The following is a 22,097-nucleotide window of genomic DNA, read 5'->3' as shown; positions in this document are numbered from 1 at the left end:
AAAAGGCTAACGCTGTGCACAATAACCGTACAGGTGGAAGCAATTGGACGGTTTCTGCTGTTGTCTGAATGGGTGCCTCCGGCCTGAGTCGGCCTTGGGACAGATCTGTATTAACGTATAACAAATATATGATGACAGAATGTATCTGGTCATGCTTGGGCTGCATTCTTGTTTTATGAACTATAGTTATTTTTTATTATCCTATGATCATAGCGCACAGTATATTGAAGCTTGAAATAGTGTCTTACTTTGTTGTCCGGTTCGCAGCAGGGCACAGAACTAGGGCACTTGTTACCCATGTTCAGGGACAGCTATTTCGCACTTTGACCAGTCCTTTATTTGCTCTAAATGACTACACATGTTATACACACATCTGGAGTCGTCAACCTTGTTAGAAATCTTGCTGTCATTTGCAAAAGTCAAACTGCGAACCTCCAGTCTACTAGGGCAGCTATCATTAATGTCTACATGAAAACAAAACAGTACCCAGGACTGATTCCTGATATATTCCATTTATCAGTCCTGCATCTGTACTTACAGCCCATTGACTACAATACTGTTTATGGCTAAATTAATCTATTGTGGGGTGAAAGAAAATAACTGACTACATCAGGGGTGGAGAACCTTTTTTTTCTGCCGAGGGCCATTTTGATATATATAACATTATTTGCAGGCCACGCTCCCTCCATGTGACGTCACATGGGGCGGGGCCACAATCGCCGGTGATTACAGCAATGCCTGGAGCATACTGAGGATGCTCCGGGAGCTGTAAGGGCAGCAGTGTGACCGTTTGAAGCATCCTAAGGACGCTCCAGGCTGCAGTGCAGCATAGATTCTGGCTGCAGGGTGCCATTCTAGGCACCCTGCTAGCCATATGACGCTAGCAGAAAAAAGCTCTGAGGGCCAGTCCAAATGATTCCACAGGCCTTATACGGTTCCCGGGCCTAATGTTCCCCATCTCTGGGCTAGATAATAGCATACATGTTAAACTATTACATAGAGACTATGGGAGCGATTCAGTTCGGTTTGATTTAAATAGCTCAAGGAAAGAGTACCCTACACTATTCAATTGACCACGCTGTAAACTCCTGACTACAGGATTTCTGCTTGCACCCTCCTGAGGTGTGAACAGAAATCCGAGTAAACTAGGGCCGCGATGCTGTTTTCAAGCTTAGCAGGTGCGCTAACAGCATCGCGGTCGATACCTAAGTCGGAGTATGTCAGTAACTTTCCGTGATTAAACACCTGGCCTAAGGCGCGGTAACCGGCATCTCCCGACTAAGCACAGGATGCGATGGGGACAATTGAATAGCTATGCAAATCGAACTGAATTAAATCGCCCCTGTATGTGGCTAAAAGAATACACCTGTAAGTCTGATACACTTATTTAGTATTACCACAACAAGGAAAAAGTCAACTTAGTATAAAGTGGAGCACTAAAGACATAGTTGGTCTGATCACCATCTTGTCCATTTTAATACACTACAAGTATGCTGTTTTGAGAATACACAATTTGTTCCAGTGGTACTGCTGTTCTCTGTAACTTGTGTCAAGGGGGTGCTGAATTTTGCAAATGAATGGTTTATACCATATCTAGATTAGCAGTATGAATATGCAGCCGACAAAGCGGCAGTAACTGGGTGATGCTATCATTCAAACTTTGAATGATTCCAGAACTGTTTGCACAAAGTATGTTTAAAGTAGCTGACTAATGGCACATAATAATTCACAGGCATCTTCCTTCCTTTGCCCCCTCCCCTCCCCTTGCTCCATTGCTAGATATGGACCACTTTCTAGAACAGGGCACATATGGGGTGTATACTTTGGGTTTATCATTTCTGTACTTTTTAGTATTTTTCGGATTATTTTTGTGAGAGTCTTTTACTCACCAGCCACCTTTTGTCTCCTTAGACTCTGTCTAAGATCCCACCTGCAGGGGACTCGTTCCTATTGCTTTCCCGGGATCTTGGAATGAAAATCTACAATAGGTTCTTAATCCGCAGACAACTGCATGGAAATTACATGGATAAGATTCTGGATTTATACAAGGAATACAGCCAGTTATTATCCAAAGAGGGGAAGGTAAGTGATACTTGCCCCAACTTCTACACATACCACAGGGAATAATTTAGGCAACTGAGATAAAAGTAGATGAGTTTGTCTCATCAGCCTTTTAAATTGAGTTTTTTCTTCTTTTTATCATGCCAAATGGTAAAATATCATCTGTCTCTTTACGCACAGATTTCTGGTCAACTACCACGGGAGTTATGGGAAAATCTGGAACATGAGAAATTTGGAGGGCCGTGTTATCCGAATGTACATACCCCCTGGCCTTTTTCTCTGCTGGTGCAATTGGGCACACACTTGGTGGAGATAATGGTTCAGACAATAAAATTGAAAAATAATATGTTCTGCCCTCGGAGTGAAGCAAAACTCATCCCGGTGCTGTACCACATGTATTCTTTCCGTAGCACACGCCAGGTATCTGCTCATTTTTATACTCCTTCTCTCCCTAACCGAACTTTCTTGTCTATCACTGTGACTGTTCAGATACATTTCTGACCTCTTTCCAATAAGTATTCCTATGCTCTAGCCATTTATGTACTCCTGATGTACTAATTTTTTTTCTTTTTACAGATCGGGCTTATCAAACCACACCCAATTTACAGCCAAATGCTGTTAGATGCAGGCGAGACAATTCTCACTTTTGAAGCTGCTGTTATGCCAATGCTGTGCCCCCCGTTACCCTGGACATCAGCTCAGTTTGGTGCCTACCTACTTTCTCCAATCAAACTTATGCGTTGCACTGAGGGAGCAGTGCAACATCAGCTGATGCTGGAAAAATGTCCTCCAGGGCAACTTTACCCAGTGCTAGATTGTCTAAATCAACTAGGTTTATGTGCTTGGCGTATTAACCAACCTATCCTGGATATTATTGTGTCCATCTTCAATGATAAAGGTAACAAAAAGCTGGATATCCCTCCGCCACTTTCTGAGGCACCTATGCTACCAATGCAAGTGCCTGGAGAGCAGAGCTCCTTGGACAAGCAGGCACATCAAATAGAGCTGGCACGGTGCAGGAAGAAAGCCGCTGAGATGTTTAGTCTAAGAATGGATGCTCTTTATAAACTGTCTATTGCCAATCACTTGAGGGATCAAGTATTCTGGTTCCCTCACAACATGGACTTCCGAGGCCGCACGTATCCCTGCCCTCCATATTTTAACCATCTAGGCAGTGATGTGACACGCGCTTTGCTTGTGTTTGCTGAAGGACAGCCTCTGGGACTAAGTGGTCTGGATTGGCTGAAGATCCATCTCATAAATCTTACTGGGCTTAAAAAGAAAAGTTCACTCAGGGAGAGGAAGAAATATGCAGATACAATTATGGAGGACATTCTGGATTCTGCTGATAGACCACTGATTGTAAGTGCTTACATGAAACTTTGTGTGAGTTCTTCTCTTCACTTACTTTGTCCATTTGTTTAAGTCTCTCTTTTCTTCACAGGGCAAGAAGTGGTGGATGGAAACAGATGAACCTTGGCAGACACTAGCATGCTGCATGGAAATTGCAAATGTATTGCGCTCCCCGGACCCTACTAAATATATCTCCCATTTTCCTGTACACCAGGTACTCGTGCTTTGGTACTTAAGGTTATACTGTAATGAAGAAGTGTGCTGATAACCACAGTAGGCTTGGTGCTTCCTGTTACTAATATGTTAACACAGGACCACATTTTTGTGATGCAGTGCTACAAACAGATTGGTCCTACATAATATGCAGTCATGTCTTACCATTGTAAAGTGATGCAGCCAGTCTATATAATAATTGTGAATAGCTGTCATGTCTCCGACATGTGCATTGGGAGCTGCACACTCCCCCAAAGACTCCCACTGCCTGCAACGGAAATTCTACTTAACAGTTATCTAGGACCTTCTAGAAGATAATAGCTAGAATCTGATTGGTTGCTACGGGCAGCATCTCAACTTCTAAAAACTCTCACTTTAGTAAATACTGTTAGGGTTGTGCTGATTTTATGACACTTTTTCAGAAGCCAAAGTCTCCTTTGCACTCAACAAACATCATTCTATGCCCCAAACAAACGTCAGCTGAATAACCTTTTACCTGCTGACTTCTTCAGCATGAATACGCACTGTGCTTAGCAGCATTACAGGAAACTTAACCTTAAGGCAGTGGTTTCAACGCTAGGTGCCTTGGCATCTTGGTTGCCTCAGGTCACTTGCTGGGGAGCCACGGGCTGGTGGTTCACGACCAAATAAAATTATTTCTGGCCAGTGTGATAGGCAAAAACAGTGCTGGTGCCCTGCCAATCATAAAATATGTGGACAAACAGAAGCCCAACCCTGTCCACCACCCCATAACTGACCCTATGGACAGGTAAGCACAATTTACTTTAATAATTATTGGTGAATTTCTCAATAAGAAACTTTTGGCCTAGGGGTGTTGTGACAAATATGCTGATACTTTAGGGCACTGTGATTTCAAAAAGTTTAGGAGCTTAAGCCTTCTTCGTAGTTACCGGAGACTGATGTAATGAAAATGTACACTGGGGTAAGGGGTACTGAGCACAAGGATGTAAGTGTGTGTTCAGCCTAGAATATCTGGAACACTTAATCAGAACCTGAGGCCAGTGGTTTTTCACATGTCTATGTTTACCAGTTATATCTATATACTGAAAATTACACATATTTTGCTTTACTAAACCACAATATGTTCTAGTTCTCCGTTAATATGGCAGAATCATTCTCTATATAGAGAGGGCTGTAGAATGATGCTCTGGGCCTGTCTTCTCCACAGGATGGTTCGTGTAATGGCCTCCAGCATTATGCTGCACTTGGAAGGGATGAAATTGGAGCAAGGTCTGTAAATTTGATGCCTAGTAATACTCCCCAAGATGTGTACAGTGGGGTTGCTCAACAGGTAATAACAATTTACAGTGATACCAGAAGTCTGTGACTTTTAGACTTGCTTTGTCTCATATTTTTCTCTGCATTGTCTATATTGCGCTAGGTTGAGGAATTCTGCAAAAGGGATGCCAGACAAGGAACTAAAATAGCTAAAGTTCTAGATGGATTCATTGGTCGTAAATTGGTTAAGCAGACCGTAATGACTGTGGTATATGGAGTAACTCGTTATGGTGGACGGCTTCAGATTGAAAAAAGACTGCGAGAGATGGATTCTTTTCCACAGGTCAATATGTTTTTGCATTGATACATATATGGATTTGTGTTTACATGTAACCATGGTATCTGCCTTTTTCCGGCTTTTCACTGTGTACAGTATATCATGAGATTAGATTTTGTATATTATATGTACATCTATATAATTTCTTCTTCATTGGTCCATAGGGGACACAGGGACTACGCTGGGGTATAGGCTGGTAGATGGAGTCTGGGCACCAAACAGTTAATTTCTTCAGAGAAGTGCAACCCAGGCTCCTCCTCCTCTACACCCCACCACCTAGCCCAGGCAGGCCAGTCTGTTTGGTGCCGCAGGAGCGTGCACCTATAACAGTGGGGTTGCTGCTAAAGCAGCCTCTTATTCTTCAATTTATGTATTTATTATTTTTTCTTACTACTGTGAGCAGGCAGCGCCGGGCGTCCTATAGGACACCTGCGCTGTCGCTCCGCCAACTCCCGGTGGCCGCGGAGTCAGCGACCTCGCCCGCGTCCTCACAGCACAGAGGCCCACAGCCGGACGCCGGGGGCAGCGATTAGATAAGAGACTGCTCCCTGCTACAGGGAGCCGCATCAGCGTGGCTGCCACCGCCGGTGTGTAGACTACCGGTGATGCTGACAAGTGGGGCGGCCGGGTCGCCCGCACCCCCGCTAGACCACCAGGGCACTTAGGCAGCGGGGGTTCTGCAGCGCTGGTGGTATCACTGAAGTATAGTGGGTGCGAGGGAGACACTGTAGGCGGCCATTGCTCGGGGGGATCTCTATCAGCAGGGGGAGGTAGGCTCTCCCCGTTAGCACCTCCCCGGGCCCTTGGTGTGTTCCCTCACGGAGGCTTCTCTCCACAGGGCTTACTCCTCCTCTATCAGGCAGACACTGAGCGGCCATTTAAGTGCAGTGCTGGCTACAGTAGTCTCCAGAGAGGGTTGGCTCCTGTCTCCCTGTATACTATACCTTCCCTCAGGTCAGGTTATACAGTCTAGCTCCTTCCAACTGACTAGGGTTGGATTGTTGAGCATTATCTGCCTATTATATTGCATTGAAAGTGGCTGTGTGCTAGTTCTCATATTTCACACTATTGTCTCTGTGTATTTTCCATTACTATAGCTGTGAAAGGGGTTAACTCCCCCTCTGTAGCTCCACTCATTGTCAAATTTGTGTGGTCCCAACATTCAGTGCATTGTTCCCTATTGCACACCCCTGTTCTATAATTAGGTGTGTGGGACCTTTCTTGGAACACTGGGCCTGATTCAGACCCCGTCGAAAGCGCTGAACGCTTGCAACCGGGTCGATGGTGGCCAAGAGCGCATGCGCACGACGGAGCTGGCTCCGTCATGCGCATGCGCGAGACCTGGATAGCGACGGGCAATCCGTCGCTCCGGGTCTCGTACTAAAGGGGGCGTGCTGTCGATGTTGAGTGACAGCACGCCCCCTTTGGTGGGCGGGCCGGGGGAGTGGCTGCCCGAACGGAGGCGTTCCCATGTGAACGCCTCCGTTTGGGGCTGGCCCCACTGACATCACGAGTGATGTCAGTGGGAGAGATTTCGGCTCTGTTAGAGCCGAAATCTCTCTGGGGCTTGCTGCAACGAGACCCTACCACAAGGGTCTTCGCAAGCCCGATGGTCGCGATGGGGCTCCCTGGGGAATGGCTGCACGTGGAGCCAGGCAAACAGCCTGCGCTTCCACTATACCCCAGGGACAGCGGGCCGCAGCTGAGCGGCAAGCGCTACGGCGTCCCAGGGGTTAATCGCATGCCAGGGGAACGCGCCTTCCCTGTTAACAGCCGGCGTCTCCCCTGCTGCACGCGGTCCTCTCTGCACAGCTGCCGATTGGTCTTGTGGCAGCGCTCCTCCTCCAGGCCGGCCCCCTCTCTGCTCCTCGGTGGCCATCTTTGTAGGGTGGTGAACGCTGCTGGAAGCTGAGTCCGGCATCGTGGTCTGGGTCCCCCCTGCATACCTCTCCTCCGATTACAGGTCAGTGTATGCAGCGCTGTGTCCTACCAGACTCTGTGTAGTTGAAATCAGCGCTGATAGTGCAGGGAATTGAGTTTCTGCATTGTATGTGACTACTGCTAGCGCTGCTGCCTGTACTTTCATTTTCTACTGTCAGCCTTTTTTTCTGTCCCTGCTCTTACTCTACTAAAGCCCTTGCGGTGCGGTGATTGCAGGGTGTTTCTCCCACTATACTAATAAGTATCAGTGAGAGGGGTCACATACTTTCCATCATGTCTGAGAGTGAATTTCCTCTCCAGCTTATGTGTACTAAGTGCAATGTACCTATAGCGGAGGGGGAGGGTTATGTCGGCAGTGTAATTTATTGGCGCGGCCAATTACTGTCACGGCTCCGGTACAGGAACCTCCCTTGGCTTGTTTCGCTAAAGCGCTTACAACCCTAGTGGGCCACTTAGCTCCTACACCTGCGTTTTCCCAGATGGGATTGTCCCAGCAGTCAGTGGTGTCGTCACCCATGCAGGTTTCCCGAGACAACGGATGGTACCCCACAGTCTCCCTATTTCCCCTCCCCAGGTTTCTCAGGAGCCTGCGTGGGTTAATTCTCTGACAACTTCAGTACAGCATTTGTCGGATGTTTTACAAGGGGAGCCTGTGTTGCGGCCACATAAGCGGCCGGTGGCGTCCCTGTCTGCTCCTTATGAGGATGACGACGGGACGTCCGATGATGGAGAGATTCTGGATCTATCTGACCAAGAACCTCTCTGTACTAAAGAGTCGGACACTAAGTGCAAGGTTTATATTCCTGGCCTTATTCGGGCGGTCCGCACTGCTTTAGTTATTGAGGATGACGATCCTCCGGTGTCCAAGTCCAAATATGCCTTTTTTAAGGATATTAAGGGTGATGCCACAGTGTTTCCTCTTTCGGGTCAGTTAGTAGACCATTTAGAGGAGGCATGGAAAAATCCCGGTAAACGGTATCAGCCTCAAAGACGTTTAAAGGTGGCTTATCCGTTTGCGGGCAATTATTTTTCTATGTGGGAATCCCCTCCACAGATGGATTGTCATGTGACACGCCTAGTCCGAAGTGCCACATTGCCCATGCCCTCCATGTCCTCCTTGAAGGACGCTACGGACCGTAAGGTGGAGATCTGCCTAAAGTCCATTTATTCCCTCGCGGGGGGGGGGGGGGGGGGGGGCAGCCAGGCTGGCTATGGCCATTTGTTGGGTAGCCAGAGCTCTGGAGCGCTGGGCAGATAATTTGGAGGCGTCTTTGAATTCCGACTGTTCGGCTGAACAGTCTGAGTTGGTAGGCAATCTCCGGGATTCGGCCACTTATATCAATGAAGCGGCCTTGGATATCAGTACCCTGACTTCTCGGATTTCTTCGGCAGCTGTTGCTGCTCGTCGCACCTTATGGTTGCGATCTTGGAAGGCGGACGCTGATTCCAAGAAGGGCTTAGAAGCTTTGCCTTTTAATGGAGAAGTCCTATTTGGTCCAGATCTGGACAAAATTGTAGCCACGCTGGCGGCAGCCAAATCGGCATGTCTCCCATCTGCTGCAGTTCCTTCAAGTTCAGGTACGTCGTCCTTTCAGCCTTACAGGGCCCACGGTAGGCCTAAAACACAGTCTTTTCCCTGACAGGCTGGCCCCTAAAAATCGGCCAAGCCTCGGAAACAAGCCTGGAGTACCAGACGTCCGGCCCCTAAGTCTGATGACAAGCCTGCGGCCTGACGGTCCGGGCCTCCCTTTGGGGGATCCCAGAGTGGGAGGCCGTCTGCTGCAGTTCGCCCAGTATTGGTCGGCAACTACGACAGACACTTGGGTTCACGAGTTGGTTTCTCACGGGCATGCCCTCTCCTTTCGACACAGGCCCCCATCCCGATTCTTCACCACGGGTCTTCCCTTAGACCAGAACAAAGCCAGGGAACTGCAGAAGGTTTTGCACACTATGCTCCAGGCTGGAGTTATAGTGCCTGTTCCATTCTCCCAGAAGGGCCAGGGTTTCTATTCCAATCTATTTTTGATGCAGAAACCCAATGGGTCGTACCGTCCGATTCTCAATCTCAAGGCCCTAAACAAGTCTTTGCGGGTGCCGCGGTTTCGGATGGAGACCCTACGGTCCATCATTCTGGCGCTGGAACCTGGGGATTACATGGTGTCGTTGGACATACAGGACGCTTACCTGCATGTCCCTGTTCTTTTGAGTCACCAACAGTTCCTCAGGTTTGCAATCCGCAACGATCACTTTCAGTTCCGGGCGTTACCTTTTGGCCTGGCGACAGCACCACGTGTGTTCACCAAGGTCATGGCGGCGTTCCTGCGGCTGCAGGGAGTCCGCATGTTGCCGTCCCAAGACGATCTTTTGTTGGTAGCAGGGTCTCCAGAACTCCTTCTACGCCACTTGGATCTGACGATTGCAATTACTGCAACGACACGGCTGGTTGATAAACTGGCAGAAGTCCACCCTGATCCCGTCTCAGATGATTCTACACCTCGGATCCTTATTGGACTCCAGTCAGTAGCGGATCTTTGTGACGGGAGAAAAGATCTGTGCCTTGCAGTTGAGGGTACGCAGTTGCCTGCAGAGTCGCCGTGTGTCTTTACACTCGGCAATGAGGTTACTGGGCTCCATGGTGTCAGTATTCGACATGGTGGAATATGCCCAGTTTCACTCCAGACCTCTGCAGCAATTGATCCTGTCCAAATGGAATGGAATGGACTGCCTCAGAGTCTAAGGTCCCAGACGATGGTGCTCACTCCAGAGGTTCGCCTGTCCCTTGCCTGGTGGTTGCAGACGACCCATCTCAACAAGGGTCGTCCGTTTTGGGTGGCGAACTGGGTCTTATTGACAACGAACGCCAGCCTTCGGGGCTGGGGAGCGGTCACGGGTCCACACTTGTACCAGGGCAGGCGAAACAGGAGCTTCCGATAAACATCTTGGAACTCCGCGCCGTCTTCAATGCTCTCCAGCAGGCACAGCGGGTTCTCCAAGGTCACCCCGTGCAGGTCCAGTCGGACAACGCCACCACCGTGGCCTACATAAATCGGCAAGGAGGAACCCAAAGTCGGGCGGCACTCATAGAGGTGTCCCGCATCCTGGTCTGGGCGGAGCACAATCCCACGGCCATATCAGCAGTATTCATCCCGGGAGTCCTCAACTGGGAGGCGGACTTTCTCAGTCGCCAGGACGTTCATCCGGGGGAATGGTCTCTGCACCAGGACGTTTTTCAACTTCTGGTGGACAGGTGGGGTCTTCCAGAGATCGACCTCATGGCGTCGCGGCACAACAACAAGTTGCCGGTGTACGGGTCTCGCACAAGAGACGAAAAGGCGTCTCTGGTGGATGCTCTGTCCGTCTAGTGGACGTTACGGTTTGCTTATCTCTTCCCTCCATTTTCCCTTCTTCCACGGGTAATCCGGAAATTCAAACAGGAGGGAGGGACGCTCCTGTTGATAGCTCCCGCGTGGCCCAGGCGGCATTGGTTCTCAGACCTTCAGGGTCTGTCCGTGGACAGTCCTCTGTGGTTGCCGCTAAGACCGGACCTACTACTGTGTCCTTGTCTTCACCCGGACCTGACTCTGCTGTTTTTGACGGCGTGGCTGTTGAGACGGCCATGTTAAGGTCCAGGGGGTTTTCCAGCTCTGTAGTCCGAACTATGCTACGAGCTCGGAAGCCGCCTTCTGCAAGGATATACCATCGTGTGTGGCATACGTTCTTCCAGTGGTGTCGGCTGAGAGGTTATGCACCTCGGGAGTTCCGTCTGTCTAGAGTGTTAGCTTTCCTACAGGCGGGACTAGACCATGGGCTTCGCCTTGCTTCTCTGAAGGTGCAGGTGTCTGCCCTGTCCGTCTGGTTCCATCGTAGGATTGCTACAATCCCTGATATGCGCACCTTTATGCAAGGTGTTCTTCGAATTCAGCCACCATTTGTTCCAACGGTGGCACCTTGGGATTTAGCTGTTGTCCTGATGCTCTCCAGGGACCGCCGTTTGAACCACTGGGCTCAGTGGACCTTAAATGACTGACAGCTAAAACAATTTTCCTTCTAGCCATCACTTCGGCCAGACGTGTTTCTGACTTAGGGGCTCTATCTTGTAGACCCCCTTTCCTGATTTTTTCATGGGAACAGGGCAGTGCTGCACACTCGTCCTAAATTTCTTCCCAAAGTTGTTTCACGTTTCATATCAACGAGGAAATTGTTGTGCCGGCTTTTAACTCACCCGACCTTTCAGTGGGTGAGGCCACTTTGGACGTTGTGCGGGCCTTAAGGATTTATGTTGACTGCACTTCCTCGTTTAGGAAGCCGGACGCCTTGTTTGTCCTCTATGGCTTCCGTAAAAAGGGTTGGCCTGCTTCAAAGCAAACTTTGGCAGGTTGGATTCGTATGGCAATTACAGAAACTTATCTTCATGAAGGCCTTCCGGTTCCATCCTCTGTGAGGGCTCATTCCACTAGGTCTGTGGGTCCTTCGTGGGCAGCTTAACGTGGTGCCTCTGCAGTCCAGATCTGCAAGGCTGCCACTTGGTCTTCTGTCCATATCTTTGTGAGGTATTATGCTTTTGACACCTTTGCCTCTCAGGATGCTTCCTTCGGGCGGCGGATCCTCCTTTCAGCACAGGAGCGTCCCCACCCTTAAAGGATACTGCTTTGGGACATCCCCAAGGTATCCTGTGGATACCCTATGGACCCTGATGTAGAAAATATGAGATATGGTAAGAACTTACCTTTGTTATCTCTATTTCTACGAAGTCTATAGAGTTCCACAGGACTCCCGCTCTGTCGCACCTGTGCCGCAGATGGGCTTTACTCTGGTCACCGGTTTTTCCGTCTCCCTCTGGTGAGAATGTGATTCTTGTGTGTGTCCAGATCTTTCTTCTCTCTCTCCCTTCTCCTCCTCCGGCCTATGGCTTGGTACGTAACTGAGATGCCTTGGCTCTGGGCGGGGTATAGGAGGGGACCCTGATGCATCCTGGGAGGCTGAAAACTTAACTCTATGATACCCGATGCCTGACGTCATCACCTATACCCCAAGGTATCCTGTGGAACCCTATGGACTTCGTAGAAATAGAGTTAACAAAGGTAAGTTCTTACCATATCTCATATTATGCATCAAGTCTAGCAGAAAACATAGTCAGGTGCATAAATATTGGGACATTGACAGAATTTTCATATTTTGGACTCTATTCACCACCACAATAGCTTTGAAATGAAACAAACAAGATGTGCTTTAACTGCAGACTTTCAGATTTAATTTTAGGGTAATTACATCCAAATCAGGTGAATGGTGTAGGAATTACAACGGTTTCTATATGTGCCTCCCACTTTTTAAGGGGCCAAAAGTAATGGGACAAACTAAACAATCCTAAATCTAACTTTCACTTTTTAATACTTTGTTGCAAATCCTTTGCAGGCAATTACAGCCTGAAGTCTGGAACGCATAGACATCACCAGACGCTGGGTTTGATCCCTGGTGTTGCTCTGCCAGGCCTCTACTGGAAATGTCTTCAGTTCCTGCTTGTTCTTGGGGCATTTTCCCTTCAGTTTTGTCTTCATCAAGTGAAATGCATGCTCAATCGCATTCAGGTCAGGGGATTGACTTGGCCATTGCATAACATTCCACTTTTTAGCTTTAAAAAACGATTTGGTTGCTTTTGCAGTATGCTTCGGGTCATTGTCCATCTGCACTGTGAAGCGCCGTCCAATGAGTTCTGAAGCATTTGACTGAATATGAGCATATAATATTGCCCGAAACACTTCAGAATTCATTCTGCTGCTTTTGTCAGCAGTCACATCATCAATAATTACAAGGCAACCAGTTCCATTGGCAGCCATACATGCCCACACCATGACACTACCACCACCATGCTTCACTGATGAGGTGGTATGTTTTGGATCATGAGCAGTTCCTTTCCTTCTCCATACTCTTCTCTTCCCATCACTCTGGTACAAGTTGATCTTTGTCTCATCTGTCCATAGGATGTTGTTCCAGAACTGTAATGGCTTTTTTAGATGTTGTTTGGCAAACTGTAATCTGGTCTTCATGTTTTTGTGGCTCACCAATGGTTTACATCTTGTGGTGAACCCTCTATATTCACTCTTGTGAAGTCTTCTCTTGATTGTTGACTTTGACACACATACACCTACCTCCTGGAGAGTGTTCTTGATTTGGCCAACTGTTGTGAAGGGGTTTTTCTTCACCAGGGAAATAATTCTTCTGTCATCCACCACAATTGTTTTCCGTGGTCTTCCGAGTCTTTTGGTGTTGCGGAGCTCTCCGGTGCGTTCTTTCTTTTTAAGAATGTTCCAAACAGTTGATTTGGCCACACCTAATGTTTTTGCTATCTCTCTGATGGGTTTGTTTTGCTTTTTCAGCCTAATGATGGCTTGCTTCACTGATAGTGACAACTCTTTGGATCTCATATTGAGAGTCGACAGCAACTGATTCCAAATGCAAATGTCACACCTAGAATCAACTCCAAACCTTTTATCTGCTTAATTGATAATGAAATAATGAGGGAATATCCCACACCTGTCCATGAAATAGCTTTTGAGTTGATAGTCCCATTACTTTTGGCCCCTTAAAAAGTGGGAGGCACATATAGAAACCATTGTAATTCCTACACCGTTCACCTGATTTGGATGTAATTACCCTCAAATTAAATCTGAAAGTCTGCAGTTAAAGCACATCTTGTGTGTTTCATTTCAAAGCCATTGTGGTGGTGAATAGAGGCCAAAATATGAAAATTCTGTCAATGTCCCAATATTTATGCACCTGACTGTATATCATAATACACATGTCTACAGCCAAATACTGAAATGGCTATATTTTATAAAAAAACAACTACTGTATGTCAGCATAGTCAAAACTATATAAAATCTCCTACTGAAAATATAATATACATTTCAAATAAACAAAGAAAATAGAGAAAATGTAAAAAAAAAAGGGCCAAAAAAGAAAGTATAGGAACAAAGAAAAGGAAAGGGATATAGGAGGGGGAGGACCACTGGGGCTCCAACAAAGTATCCGATTACACCCAAGAAACTCACTTGGAAGGAGGGATTAAGATGTATCAGTAAGGGATTTGTATCTGTCGGTGTCACAAGCTTCCAACCATGGGAACCAAATCAGCGAATAATTCTGACATTTACAAGGGAGGACATTATGATATCATCCATTGAGCTATACATTTCTAGTCTTTGGAACCAATCAGTAAGGGTCGATGGGGAAGTAGATTTCCAGCGCACTGGTATAACAGCCTTAGCTGCACTGTTGAAATATTTCAACAACTATTTTTTGTAAACCAATGAGGGTGAATCATGCAGATTTAACAGCCAGATTTCAGGCCCATCTGGTACTTCAGCACTGAGAACCACCCGCTGGCGCGGTTTTCACCACAGGACTTCCAGGAAATCCGGGAAAAGCAAAAGCGCTGCGGGAGTCAATTCGCTCTCTACTAGCCTCCAGGGTAATAGTTCCTGTCCACTGGCTTCTACGCCAATCTCTTTCTGGTTCAGAAGCCGAACGGCTCCTTCCGTACAATTCTCAACCTCAAATACCTCAACAAGTATTTGTGGGTCCCCAAGTTCCGTATGGAGTCTTTGCACTCCATCATTTTGGCCTTGGAAATAGGGGGATTTCATGGCCTTCTTGGATATCCAGGATACTTATTTACATGTGCCTATCCGACTCAGTCAGCAGCGTTTCCTCCGGTTTGCAGTCAAGGAGGGAGGACTACCAGTTTCGGGCCTTGCCCTTTGGTCTTTTCACGGTTCCTTGTGTGTTCATGAAGGTCATGGCGGTTATGGCAGCTCACTTGCGGCTCAAGGATATAAGAATTCTGCCTTATCTGGATGATCTTATCCTAGCCAGATCTCCGGATATGCTCAGGGAGCACCTTCGCCTCACAATAGATCTTCTACAATCACACGGGTGGGTCATCAATTGGAAGAAGGTCCTCCCTGACTCCGACTGAGGAGATGCTCCACTTGGTGGCTCTGTTGGACTCACGGGTTCAAAGAGTGTTCTCCCAGTGAACAAGATACGGTATCTGCAAGACAAAATTTGAGGGTTATTACTTCCTCGCCAGGTGTCAATTCACACCTACATGCGGATCTTGGGATCTCTGGACTCCACCTTCGACATGGTGGAGTATGCCCAGTTTCACTCCCGGCCTCTCCAGGCGGAGATTCTGACTCGCTGCAATGGATCCCATCTCCAGATCAAGCTGCAGACAATATTCCTGTCTCGGGAGGTTCATTTTCTCCTTTGCATGGTGGCTCCAGAGCTCTCACTTGGACAAGGGTCGCCCCTTTTGGATTCTGGACTGGGTCTTTCTCACCACGGATGCCTGTCTCCGCGGTTGGGGAGCTGTGACCTGTCAGCAGTCCTTCCAGGGACGATGGAAGATTCAGGAGAGCCATCTCCTGATCAGTGTCCTGGAGCTGTCTTCAGAGCTCTCTGTTGGGCTCAGCAATTCCTTCATAATCGCCCAGTCCAAGTACAATCAGACAACGCGACTGCTGTCGCTTACATAAACCATCAGGGTGGCACCCGCAGTTGCGGTGCCATGAAAGTGGTCAGTCGCATACTCCGTTCGGCGGAGCATCATGTTCCAGCTCTGCCTGCAGTTTTCATTCCGGGGGACCACAATTTGGAAGTGGACTTTCTAAGTCGTTAGGACGTCCACTCTGGCGAGTGGGCCCTTCATCCGGACGTCTTTCAGCTTCTAGTTCATCGTTGGGGCCTGCCGGAAGTTGATCTGATGGCGTCTTGGTTCAACCACCAGGTACCAAAATACTGAACTCTCACCAGAGATACGGGGGCTCTTCTGGGGGACTCCTTGGCGACTCGGTGGGCTTTCGATCTCATGTACATATTCCCTCTCACTTCTGTCGAGGGTTCCCTGCAAGTTGAAGGTGGCACCGTGATTCTGGTAGCTCCCGACTGGCCTCGGAGGGCTTGGTATGCAGATCTTCTCAACCTCACCATCGACTCCCCTCTGCGTCTTCCTCCACGGCCGGATCTTCTGTCTCTGGGCCCGTGCTTCCACCCGGATCTGACTTGCCTCGCTTTGACGGGGTGGCTCTTGAGACATCAGTCTAAGAAGCTAAAGGTTTTTCGCGGTCAGTCATTCGCACCATGTTGAATGCGCAGAAATCTTCTTCCGCCAAAGTTTATCATCGGATTTGGCGAGCTTGCTTTACCTGGTGTTCTTCCAGAGGTATTAACCCCAGATCATTCCGGCTTTCCCGAGTTGTCTCGTTTCTACAGTCCGACTTGGATTTGGGTCTTTGTCTGTCTTCCTTAAAAGTACAGGTACTTTCAGGGTGTTCTCCATGTGCAGCCTCCGTTTGTTCCTCCGGTGGCTCCTTGGGAATTGTCCCTGGTGCTTCGGGTCTTCAGGCGCCTCCCTTCGAGCCTTGGATTTGGTGAGCCTTCGTTGGCTCACGTGGAAAACTATTTTCCTCCTGGCTATTGCTTTGGCTAGGAGAGTGTCTGACTTAAGCGCACTGTCGCGACGCTCTCCTTTTTTAGTCTTTCACTCGGACCAAGCCGTTATTCGGACTCGACTAGGTTACCTTCCGAAAGTGGCTTCCAGATTCCACCTCAATCAGGAGATTGTGGTCCCGGCCTTTCAGTCTTTGGAGGATTAGGCAGATGAGACCTCCTTGGATGCTGTAAGGGCCCTCCATATTTATGTCGATCGTACCAGGGATATACAGAAGTCTGATTCCCTTTTCATACTCTATGACTTCCACAAGCGTGGTTGACTGGCTACGAAGCAGACCTTAGCCAGGTGGCTCCGTCTAACCATCCGCCACGCGTACGTGGAGGCAGCCCTTCCGGCCCTGGCTGTAGTGAATGCTCATTCCACGAGATCGGTTGGTTCCTCTTGGGCAGCTCGTCGTGGTGCCTCTGTGGAGCAGCTTTGTAAGGCGGCCAGGTGGTCTTCTATTCACGCGTTTATCCGCTTTTACGCGCTTGATACCTACGCCTCCGTGGATGCGGCTTTTGGGCGACGGGTACTCAGTGCAGCTCAGGAGTGTCCCCTCCCTTAGGGGGATTGCTTTGGGACGTCCCCAGCGTAGTCCCTCTGTCCCCTATGGACCAGTGAAGAAGAAAAGGAGACTTATGTCTTACCTGTTAAGTCCTTTTCTTCGAACTCCATAGGGGACATTGGGCGCCCACCCTGCCGCACCTGACTGGCGGGGTTTCTCCTCTTTCCCTGTCTCTGCGGGTGTTTTTGTCTGTGGACGAACATCATCATTCCTGGTCAAAAGTTTTTCTGAGTTCCGTTTTTTTGGAGGGAAAAAATCCGAACACGTGCAAACTCGAACCTATCCGAGCCTGCACATCCCTAATATATATATATATATATATATATATATATATATATATATATATATATATATACACACACATATACATACACATATACATACATATACACACGCAAATAAGGAGACTTATGTCTCCTTCTTACCGCTCCTGCCTTAGGCTTGTTAACTTGACTGGTCTGCCTAAGCTGGGGCTGGGGTGTAGGGGAGGAGCCTTAGCTGCACTTCTCTGAAGAAATTAACCGTTTGGTGCCCAGACTCCGTCTGCCAGCGTATACCCTAGTGTAATCCCTGTGTCCCCTATGGAGTTCGAAGAAAAGGACTTAACAGGTAAGACATAAGTCTCCTTATTTGCGTGTGTATATGTATGTATATGTGTGTATATATATAAATATATATATATATATATATATATATATATATTAGGGATGTGCAGGCTCGGATAGGTTCGAGTTTGCACGTGTTCGGATTTTTTCCCTCCAAAAAAACGGAACTCAGAAAGACTTTTGTCCAGGAATGATGATGTTCGTCCATGCAAGATGACGTTTTGCCTCTTTCTGAGTTCCGTTTTTTTGGAGGGAAAAATCCGAACACCACGTGCAAACTCGAACCTATCCGAGCCTGCACATCCCTAATATATAAATATATATATATATATATATATATATATATATATATATATAATATGTGTGTACGTGTTTTTCTCTTTTGCGTTTCGTGCCCTTTTTGTATATGTTTTGTTTCTTTAGATTTTTGCCAAAATTACTTTAGCTTATGTTTGGTTCTCTCTGCTAGGAATATGTCTGGGATGCCTCCCATTATCTGGTCCAAAAAGTGTTCAGCAGTCTGCAAGAGATGTTTTCTAGTACAAGATTAATTCAGGTAACAAAGTGTACCAAGTCATTCTAAATTGGGAAGGCGGATTAATGCTACCCATCCACTAGGCGATTAAATTGAACAATAACGACGTCGTTATCGTTCAATCGTTCATTAATCGTTTGAAGATCGTTCACTAAAATGTCTAAAACGACCAGCGATGCGCACTCCCGCTGGTCGTTTTAGACCATCTATCATCGGGCAAACATGCTGGTCAACCTGACGACAGCATGTTTGCAGATTATTGATGTTCCTACACTGAACTACTGCTCGTTCAGTGTAGGCACATCACATAATAAACAGACAAACGACTACACGATTACGATGTCTATAATTGTGCAGTCTTTTGCCTGTCTTCTAGTGGATGGGCAGCTTTAGAAACAAAATTAAAAAAAAACTGTGTGCAATTGTATCTCTAATTTCTTTACAGCATATCAGTAATAAATTACAATAATAAACATTACTAAGCAGGCAATAACCATAATAACAACAAGAAAATGTTGGTATGTGCAAATGAATTGTAAGACGGCCGTTACCGGAGTCCGCACATCTCAGCTGACCTGTGCATTGCTAAAGAGATCAGGCAATCCATATAACAATGATGTCTTATTGATCTTTAGCTCCAGAGTGTCAGTTGATTAAAGGTTGAGTATCTGGATTTGAAGGGTTGCGGGTGATGGGGTCCATAATAATAATAGCACCAGGCATAAGACCTGAATCGCCTAATATTCTATGGGAGCGTTTTACAAACATCTTTAGATGGAAGGGAAAAATATAAAGTATAAAATATTCTCTAGCAAGTCTTATATGTTGTGAGTAAAGAACCCTGTGATGTTGACATTTTGACTACATTCAGTTTCCCATCCGGCACCAAACACAACCTCTACATGATTGAGGAGCAATTGTCACTGACTTACATCAACATATTAGTAAACTCAGGTATTCCAATTGATTATTATGTAAAGAATGTGAACACTTGGTGGGTGGTGATTTAAACCTGATCATGCCACCATCCAAATTACATAGACCAGAGTATGTACTGTATTGAGTTGGGAACACTGTTACTCTTATGTGAACATAATTTTTCTTTCTTTGTACTCAGCACTGGCTGACAGAAAGTGCTCGTATGATCTCCAAGTCTGGAAACACAGTGGAGTGGATAACACCTTTGGGATTGCCCATTATACAGCCATATCACCGCCTCCGGAATGTCATGGTGAGAGCATGTTGGTGCTGTTAGCTAATCCTTAAGCAGCCTTTGTATATACATAATGTTCTACGTGTATTTGAAGAACATCCAACATGCAAACCACATAACCTGACACCTCATACAGTATAGCAGTGTTTCCCAACCACGGTCCTCAAGGCACACCAACAGTCCACATTTTAGTGATGTCCATGGCTGAGCACAGATTGTTAAATCAAAATAACTGAGGTATTAATTAAGACACCTGTGCTCAAGTATGGCTATCCCTAAAACCTAGACTGTTAGTGTGCCTTGAGGACCGTGGTTGGGAATCCCTGTAGTATAGCCTATAAGCAGCACAGTAACTCCAGCTTTCATGGTATATTTCTTAAAGGGTGACTGCCATCTTCAGTCAGTTTTCTCTTTCAGACAGTAGTGTTGTTCTACTGCCCTTGACTATGACATGGGCTAGATCCATGCATTAGATTCAGCTGCATCAACACAGCAGTTTGTTACAAGAGCAACAAAACCAATCTGCCTAGAACATAATGTTTTACGAATATAAAACTTCCCGTTAACATATTCTATACCACCAACAATGTGTCTTGTCTATTGCCCATGTCTTATTTATTTTCTTGTTCCCTGTCATCCATATTGCCTTCTTTATTATACCACCCAAGTGTCCTTCTTTTAACTTGCATATATCCGTTGTCAAAATGTCTGAGTGGTCTCTTGCTTAAGATGAAATATACAAATGTATGGATAAATGCCTCAGTTGGCCAGTGCTTTTTTTCTATGATAAATGGTGGCAGTACTAGCCTAAAGGTACAAGTTGTTGCAAGATTTGTAGTAACTTTCACGCTCTGGATAAGTCTTCAGATACTTATTTTATTAATATAATTTCTAAAGTTTTTTTATTGATCAGGTCAATGATTGCTTCCTGTTTCTGGAACTAGTTATAAGAGATAAAAATTATATATATATATATATATATATCAAAAATATATTAAAAAAGAGGCGGTGTGTACTATAAGAAAAACATTGCACTGCCGATCAATGTGATGAGGTGAATATGGGGAAATACTAATTATTTCTACATGTAGTTTAGTATATTTTAGGCATAGTGTTCCATAAGGAAATGCAATAAACATTTCAGGCACAGAGGTGTCACTGAATGGGATTACTGACAGGAAGTCTGCTGGAGGGAAATTCATTCCTCCACAAACACAACTTTCCTGGTCATCATCTTCAGTTCTGATAAGCTCCAGAAACATTTCCACATGTATCTATTTGTAGCTGTGAGACACATAGGGCCGTATTCAATTAGGTGCGATAATATCGCCGGCGCACTCGCACTCACGTTTTTTTGCCAGAGAACAAGCGAAAACGGGTAGGTGCAATAATTTAACAGGCGGAAATGTCAGGACATGTAGGAAAATGCACCCCACCGCCACTAATAAATCCAATATATGAAAAGGCACGCACCACTGATAGACCCAGCATATACAATAAGGCACTGCCTCTGGTAGGGCCAGCATATGATAAGGCACCGCCTCTGTACCTCAAAAAATGATTAACGTACATCAGAAATTAATTTAGAGGTGTATTACTGGCCGTAATAAAAGTATTTAGGATACTTAAATTGCGTCGGTTGGTTGTAGTTTGCGTATATGAAAAAAAGTAAAAAAATTATAGAAAGCAATTTTTTTCCTGGAAATTACTATTGCACGTAAATTGGGGGTATGTTAAAATGGGTGTAAGTATATTTTCGTGTCGTAAAAGCGCACTTTTAAAAACACCTGCTGCAGCCACATGCAATGTTCAAAACACCTGTCACATCCATATAGCCCCCCAAAATACCAGACCTAATACATTAAACCCTTTTTCAACAATTATTTTTTTTCACCCAAGATTTCGCCAATCGTTTTTTGACAAATTACGAAATACTTTGGGGGTAATTTATCATTAGGGAGGTCTTCAAAGGGTTCTGAAAAAAATCCCCACATTTTTAGGCAAAAATAGGGATTTTGCTTTTTTTTTTTTTTTACCAGGTCTGAGATGGTGAAAATGTATTGCCTTTTTCACACTATCCGATTATCGCGGGTGCGATAACGATATTATCACGGGTGCAGTATTTACAGAAAAATCGGCACTTATCACACCTAATTGAATACAGCCCATAGTGGGAATTGTTATCCCAGTGAGCAAACCACACATAGGGCCTGATTCAGAGCCGCTCGTAAGCGGCCGCTTGTTCGCTCCGAGCGATGTTTGCCCAACTGCACATGCGTACGGATCGTAATACGCATGCGCGAACCAGTCAGTGCGGTCGAAATTCATGTGCTCGCAAAATAGCGAATGCCTGCTATTTTGAGTGACAGAAAGAGGCGTATGTGGGTGGTAACAGGGGAAGGTGCTTAAAAACGGGGAGTGGAGATCCGATCGCAGGCGTGCTTAAAGGTCAAAACGGGCGTTTTATGGGTGTGCATAATTAAAACAGCAGCGTCATTGACCACGTCACTGGGTTATTTTTTAGCCAGAACTGCTCGTA

At 46.4% G+C, this 22,097-nt stretch overlaps 1 protein-coding gene across 1 annotated transcript in view; it reads left to right on the top strand.

Annotated features, from left to right (window-relative positions):
• POLRMT (RNA polymerase mitochondrial) overlaps positions 1-22,097 on the top strand; it is a 116,150-nt gene that overhangs the window by 81,603 nt on the left and 12,450 nt on the right. Inside the window, exons 8-15 of the mRNA XM_088460336.1 lie at positions 1,912-2,082; positions 2,242-2,481; positions 2,638-3,423; positions 3,506-3,628; positions 4,817-4,939; positions 5,030-5,209; positions 18,280-18,366; positions 19,463-19,576. Of these exons, the coding sequence (XP_088316462.1) occupies positions 1,912-2,082; positions 2,242-2,481; positions 2,638-3,423; positions 3,506-3,628; positions 4,817-4,939; positions 5,030-5,209; positions 18,280-18,366; positions 19,463-19,576 (1,824 nt within the window). The remainder of the gene's footprint in view (positions 1-1,911; positions 2,083-2,241; positions 2,482-2,637; positions 3,424-3,505; positions 3,629-4,816; positions 4,940-5,029; positions 5,210-18,279; positions 18,367-19,462; positions 19,577-22,097) is intronic.

This window comes from Taudactylus pleione, unplaced genomic scaffold (genome assembly GCF_031769625.1).
Source record: "Taudactylus pleione unplaced genomic scaffold, aTauple2 ptg000044l, whole genome shotgun sequence".
Taxonomy (NCBI): Eukaryota; Metazoa; Chordata; class Amphibia; order Anura; family Myobatrachidae; genus Taudactylus; species Taudactylus pleione.
This window is presented reverse-complemented; position numbering and strand designations above follow the sequence as displayed.